The sequence below is a fragment of the Chlamydomonas reinhardtii genome, chromosome 2, assembly GCF_000002595.2.
Source record: "Chlamydomonas reinhardtii strain CC-503 cw92 mt+ chromosome 2, whole genome shotgun sequence".
NCBI lineage: Eukaryota > Viridiplantae > Chlorophyta > Chlorophyceae > Chlamydomonadales > Chlamydomonadaceae > Chlamydomonas > Chlamydomonas reinhardtii.
The window spans coordinates 3,944,735-3,951,214 of record NC_057005.1 but is presented as its reverse complement, the minus strand read 5'-3'; the positions used below and the strand labels follow the sequence as shown (position 1 = coordinate 3,951,214).

Below are 6,480 nucleotides of genomic sequence, written 5' to 3'. Positions count from 1 at the left end.
CGAGGATGAGGATGAGGACGAAGAGGATGAAGAAGAAGATGAAGAAGAAGATGAAGAGCTTGAGGGTGAAGACGAAGAAGAGGACGAGGATGAAGATGAGGATGAAGAGGAGGACGACGAGGAGGAGGACGAGGAGGAGGATGAAGAGGAGGAGGAGGACGAGGAGGAGGGCAGTGAGTGGACGGGCACGGAGACCAGTGGCATCACCGCCGCCACTGCCTCTGAGGACCCGGTGGCGGCGGCGGCGGCGCGGATTGCGGCGGCGCGGGCCGCGGGCGTGCCGCCGCCGGAGCTGACGGCCGCCAGCAGGCAGCTGGTGGCGCGGACGGAGGTCGCCAAGATCAAGGTGTGTGTGGGGTGCGTGTGTGTGGCGGTGTGTGTGGTGACGTGGCGTGGTTGGTATGCGCAAGCATAAATGCGCACGTGCACTTGCACACGCACCAAACGCATGGTGTTAGGCTATCTCCTAGCACAAACCGAACACACGCATGCACACCGTCGTGGTATCTTACCTTGCGTTCTCAAACAAGCACACACAAGCACTTGTGAAAGATGCCCCACCGACACAAACACACACGCACGCGGCCACGCCGCAGGACCTGGAGGGCACCCAGGTGGCTTTGGAGCGGCGGCGGCAGCAGCTGGAGCTGGAGGCGCAGGAGCTGGAGCTGGGCACGGGTAGGGATAGGGAGGGAGTGGTGGTTGGGGGTTGGGGGTGTGGTTGGTGGGTGTGGGTGGGTTGCATCAGTTATATAGATACAGCGGAATGTGTGCGGAACAGGCTACGCCCACTGCCCCCGCGCCGCCCACCTCTGGGATTGGAATGAAACTTCCCCACACCCGCCCACCTCTTGCGCCCGCTATGTCCCTCGCCCGGCACTGCTTTCAGAGATGCGGGAGCGGCGGCGGCGCAAGCAGCAGTCACTGTCGGAGGCAATCAAGGAAGACAAGCGGCTGGGAGACATGGAGCCCAAACAGGTGGGCGTGTGTGTGTGTGTGTGTGTGTGCGTGTGTGCGTGTGTGTGTGTGCGTGTGTGTGTTTGTGTGCGTGTGTGGTGGAGTGCGGCGTTTGTTTGCTTGTGTGGTTGTGTATGTGCGTGTGTGTATGCATGTGCGTGTCGAAGCACGAAGGATAGGACAAACACCCTTTGTGTGTGCATACATAATTGCATGCGTCACGCACAGGCAGGCATAGCTAGGAATGGCTGGACCTGCACCCCACCAGCACACTAAAACAATACAATACAAGCACTGCGGTGTGCGCCCGCAGGTTATTGCCGAGCTCATGGAGGGGGCCGGCAGCCGCCGCCCAGGCGGCGGCGGCGGCGGCGCCAGTGGCAGTGGCGGTGGCGCGTTGGATCGCTTCGTGGCGGCCAAGGATGCACTGCATCGGGTGCGTGTGCGTGTGGGATGGAATGGGCAGGAGCATGGCTTGAAGCCCATGCGGCCCCACTAAGAGTCATTTTGGGTCCCGAGGCGCAGGGGGAGCAATGTGGGTTGGATTTGCTACACATGCATGAGGAGTGAAGAATCCAGTTTTCTGGGATGGCTTGGCAATGGGTGGGCATTCCCAACGCGTGTCGTGTCGGACACGAAACACGCATGTCACCGAGCTGTCCCCTCCATCGTCGGTGACGAGTGCTGTTCCCCAAGATTGTCTAACGTACCAGAACGTACCGCTTCCTTCGCTAATCATGAATGCACCCCCCCCTCGCCGCGCCGCCGTCCCCGCGCACAGGCGGCGCTCCCCGGCGGCAAGCCCCCCGCGGCGGCGGCCTGGCAGGAGGAGGAGGGCCTTGCCGACCCGACAGGCCCGGGGCCACATGAGGGCCCGGGGGCGGTGGGGGCGGTGGGGCCGCGGCAGCAGTCCGTGGCCGCTGAGCTGCTGAGCGCCCTCAGGTGAGTGTGTTTACAGAGCACAAGGAAAACATTACGCGCAGGACAGGTGAGTGTGGGGCTGGTGCGTGTTAAAGAGCACAAGCGCAACGACAGTGTATGCGCTGCAGCAAAGCGACGGTTTACGGATGTTACCTGAAGTTACCTCGCATACCTGCTGCTGTGAGCCGCCGGTCTTGCCAACCGGCAATCGCGCAACCCCTGGTGTGTGTGTGTGTGTGTGTGTGTGTGTGTGTGTGTGTGTGTGTGTGTGTGTGTGTGTGTGTTAAAGAGCACAAGGAAAACATAGCGCAAAGACAGTGTATGCGATGCAGCAAAGCGAGTGTGTGTGTATGTGTGTGTGTGTGTGTATGTGTGTGTGTGCGTGTGCGTGTGTGTGGGTGTGTGTGTGCGTGTGTGTGGGTGTGTGTGTGGGTGTGTGGGTGGGCGCGTGTACTGCCGCACGTGTGCATGGAAGCGTCGTCGCCGGTTCGCCCCCGGTCCCGTCGACATCTCCGTTCCCCCTCCCGCCGTACACCTTGCCGCCCTCGCCCTCTTGCCAAACCCAACCCCATCTGTGAAGCGCCTCCCAAGCACCCCCCAACTCCGCAACACCGCCGCCCTCTCCTAGCCAAGTAGTCGTGCCTGCCCGGAACCCCACGCTCCTACTCGCAACCCGCAACCTCCAATTCTCAACCCCCACTTTCTTGAATAATCATGAATTTAACCCCCATGATGTAACCCCCAACCCACAGGCCGCGCTGGGACCCGGGCCGTGCCGCACAGGACGCCGCCGAGTTCGCCGCCGCAGGCGGCGGCGGCGGCGGCGCCGCCGCCGTACACAGCTGGACAATTGGCGGCAGTGGCGGCGGCGGCGGCGGCGGCGGGGCCTCCCCGCCGCCGCCGTGGGAGCTGGCGGCGGCGGCGCCCAGTGTGACGCTGGATGCGCTGGTGTCGGCCATACGACACGAGCTGCCGCAGCAGCAAGGGGCGCTGCAGAGCCTCAAGACGCAGGTGGGTAGTTTGGGTGTGTGCTTGTGTGTGTGTGGGGGGGGGGATGTAGTGTGTGGGGGGGGGGGGTATGCGTGTGTATGTGTGTGTGTGTGTATTAATGGCACAAGGAAACACGTAGGGCAGCGTATGTGTGTATCTTGTGTGTGTGCGTGTGTGCTTGTGTGTAGCTACTTGCGCGCGTCAACGTGGACAACACACTTTGTGGCCCGTTTGTGACTGTACGAACTCCTTCCCGTCGGCACCGCGTCCTCCTCCTTCTCTTCCTCCTCCTCCTTCTCCTCCCCCTCCCCTTTACATATTTGCAATCTAACCACTTCTTTCTCCACATGAACGGCTACCCCCCCCATCGCTACCACTTCTTTCATAAATCATGCATGAAACTCTCTCCCTCTCGCAGCATGCGGTGGTTGCTACCCGGCTGCAGTGGGCGCGGCAGCGGGAGGAAGATGCCGAGCTGGCACGAGCCACCCCCGCACACGACAAGGCGGCGGCGGCGGCGGCGGGCGGCGGCGGCGCGGCGGCGGCGGGACTGCGCGCGGCGGCGGCGGTGGCGGCGGCGGCGCGCGGCGGGGCGGCGGTGCGCGCTCGGTCTCAGGGGCTGAGGAGCATGTGCGAGTCACTGGTGGGTGGGGGCGTAGGGGGTGGGTGGGTGTGCATGGAGGTGGGGGTGGGTGGGGGGTGGGGGGGCGGCTGTGGATACCAGCCCAAAATTAAACCGGACCCAGTGGGGGGTGGGGTTGGTGGGGGTGGAACGGGCGTGTGCCATGTTGGGTGACAGGGTGACAGGCGGACAACTGTAACAAGATCCTTGCACGGCTCATGACCCTGCATGCACGTGCACTGCGACACCCTTAAACCCCTCATTTGCGCCCTGCCTCGTCCCCCCTACCACCTCCCTCCCCTCACCTCTCCTTGTGATTCAACCACTCAGTTCTCTACATGAACGGCCTCCCCCCCCACCGTCTACCAAACTTAGTAATAATGATTGTAACCCCCTTACCCCTCACCCCCCCTCACCCCCCCAGATCGGCGACATGCTGGATCTCACGTTGCAGCGGGTGGCGGCGCGGCCCAGTGCGGCGGCGGTGGCGGCGGAGGTGGCGGGATGGCGGGCGGCGCGGCCGGCGGCGCTGGCGGGCGTGTCGAGGCACGTGGCGGAGGCGGTCATGTGCGAGGTGGTGGACGAGATGATTGCAGAGGTGAGGGGGGGACTGAGGGGGAGGGGAGTACGGGATTGTACCCTCCTCCCCCCATTCCCTCGAGAGGTGGGGTAAGGGGGGGGGGGTGCGGGGGGTTTCCATGCATGATTAGCAATGCGTGGGACAAGGTGTTACATTCATGATTACACATGAAAGTGGTAAGCCGTAGACAGGGGTGCGGGGTGTGGGTGTGGTGGAGTTGTGGTCGTTGCCGCCTCCCGGCGAGGAGCGTGTGAGACGCGCATGCGGAGTGAGGGGTGGTGGCCAAGGCACGGGCAGACCACGCCGAGGAGATGAGGGCGGCGGGGAGGGCGGCGGGAGGGCGGGGAGAGCCCAGCCACCCCACCCCACCCCAACCAACCAACCCAAGCCACCCCCCCTCCTCCTCCCTGCCCTTGTGCTCTAACTCCACTCTCCATGAACGGCTACCACCTTTGGGCTCGGGCAAATGACCCCCCTACTCTTCTACCCCTCTACCATCCCTTTAGCTAATCATGAATGTAACCCCATTCACCCCCCTGCTGTCTACTTCACTACACTTCTCCAACCATCATTGCAACCCCCTTTTTGGGCTGGTATTTACAACCCCCCTCCTCCCCTCCTCCCCTCCTCTCCCCCCCTCCCCTCAAAGGCCTACGACGAGCAACGGCACTTGCAGTCGGCCGCCGACTCCTTCGCCTTTGACCTGCTTGTGGAGGCGGTGGCTTTCAGTCAGGCCAAGTACCAGTTCGGAGGCGGCGGCGGCTGGGGCGGCGCGGGCGGCGGCGGCAGGGACGGCGTGCGGTCACGGCTGCGGGAGGCGGAGGCGCGCCGCGAGGTGGGGGGGAGGGGGGCGGGAGGCCGTGCTTGTGTGTGTGTGTGTGTGTGGGGGGGGGGGTTACACGCATTAAGTTTACGGAGTGAAGTCGTAGGGGGTGGGTGGGTGTGTGGGTGAGCGTGTGGTTGTGCAGGTTGGTGTGGGTGCCAGTGATGTCCCTGGCCCCGGGGCCTCCTACCCCTTGCTCTGTACCGTCGTTGGGCGGGCTTTCGTTTCGTTTCTTAACTCACAGGCACAATCACACGCACACACACACAATCACACAATCACACACACACCGACAGGCACACGTGGCGCACTCCATCGCCGCCCGCCGCGCCGCCACACTGGCTCGTAACGCCAGCAAGGCTGCACACGTGGCCGCCGCGTCAGTCATGGCGGGAACCAGCGCCGCCGGCGCCGCCGCGGTGGCGGGCGGCGGCGGCGGCGGCGGCGGCGGGGATGCTGGTGGCGGCGGCGGCGGGGGGGATGAGGAGCTTGGGGGCGACGGGTACGATGACGACGCATATGCGGCGTACGTGCAGCAGGTGGCGGCGGCGTCCAAACCCATCAAGGTGAGGGATCGGCAGTGTGTGTGAATATGTGTGTGTGTGTTGGAAACACGAGGAATGTGTGTATGGTAGCTCAGGAGCTGCAGGAAGGGAAACATGTACGTGTGTGTGTGTGTGTGTGTGCGTGTGCGTGTGCGTGCTTGTCCTCATGCCCGTGACATCGTGGCAGGAGGTGGTTGCACGGGATAAGGCAGGCGCCGACACGGCACGCCTTGCAATCGTGCCCTTCCCTAAAATGAATGTAACCGGGCACATAGTCACCCCAACTCCCACCCCTCCGCCTCCCACCTCCCACCTTCCACCTTCAACCTCTCCACCTCCCACACCCAACCCCACACCCCACAACACCCGCAGGTGGGCGCGGTGCTGGATGAGGAGTTGGACGATGAGGCCATCTACGTGCTGCACCGCGCCTTTGACGACAGCGGCGGCGGCCGGCAGGAGGACAAGCAGCTGTACGTGCAGGGGCTCAAGGTGCGGGGGGGGGGGGGAGAGGAGGAGGGAGGGGAGGAGGGAGGGAGGGGGAGGAGGGAGGGAGGGGGAGGGCGAGGGGAGGGGAGGGGAGCGAATGCTAAGTCTATTACAACTCATCTGAATCAGCGGGACGGGCGGGCGGGCGTTGTTTTCAACACACACACACACATGTGATGTTTTCCTTGTGCTCTTTAACACACATACACATGGTCGCACACACACATGGGGTGTTTTGCTTGTGCTCTTTAACACACACAGTTAAACACACCCTGCACCGCACTCCCGCCCCCCCTGCCAACCCCCCTCCCCCCCCCCACCCCAACAGGCCATGCTTCAGGAGATGCGGCTGCGGCGCGGTGACGCCCCCTACGGCCACACACAGCAGCTGGCGGTGTACTGGCCGCCGCACATGAGAGTCAGCAGGGTGGGTGCGGGCGCCCGCAGGGGGGTGGGCCGCAGGAGGGGGGCGGGCGGGGCAGGGGGAAGGGGGGTAGGGATCGGTGGGCGGCGGGAGTTGGGGGGGGGGGGGGAGATTGTACATACCAGCCCA

General features: G+C 64.0%; 1 protein-coding gene across 1 annotated transcript in view; it reads left to right on the top strand.

Annotated features, from left to right (window-relative positions):
* Positions 1-6,480, top strand: part of CHLRE_02g096551v5 (uncharacterized protein) — an 18,296-nt gene that overhangs the window by 2,591 nt on the left and 9,225 nt on the right. The window contains exons 2-13 of the mRNA XM_043059642.1: positions 5-346; positions 597-678; positions 890-978; positions 1,271-1,393; positions 1,739-1,899; positions 2,631-2,889; positions 3,287-3,511; positions 3,915-4,088; positions 4,720-4,905; positions 5,190-5,459; positions 5,811-5,930; positions 6,256-6,358. Of these exons, the coding sequence (XP_042927276.1) occupies positions 5-346; positions 597-678; positions 890-978; positions 1,271-1,393; positions 1,739-1,899; positions 2,631-2,889; positions 3,287-3,511; positions 3,915-4,088; positions 4,720-4,905; positions 5,190-5,459; positions 5,811-5,930; positions 6,256-6,358 (2,134 nt within the window). The remainder of the gene's footprint in view (positions 1-4; positions 347-596; positions 679-889; positions 979-1,270; positions 1,394-1,738; positions 1,900-2,630; positions 2,890-3,286; positions 3,512-3,914; positions 4,089-4,719; positions 4,906-5,189; positions 5,460-5,810; positions 5,931-6,255; positions 6,359-6,480) is intronic.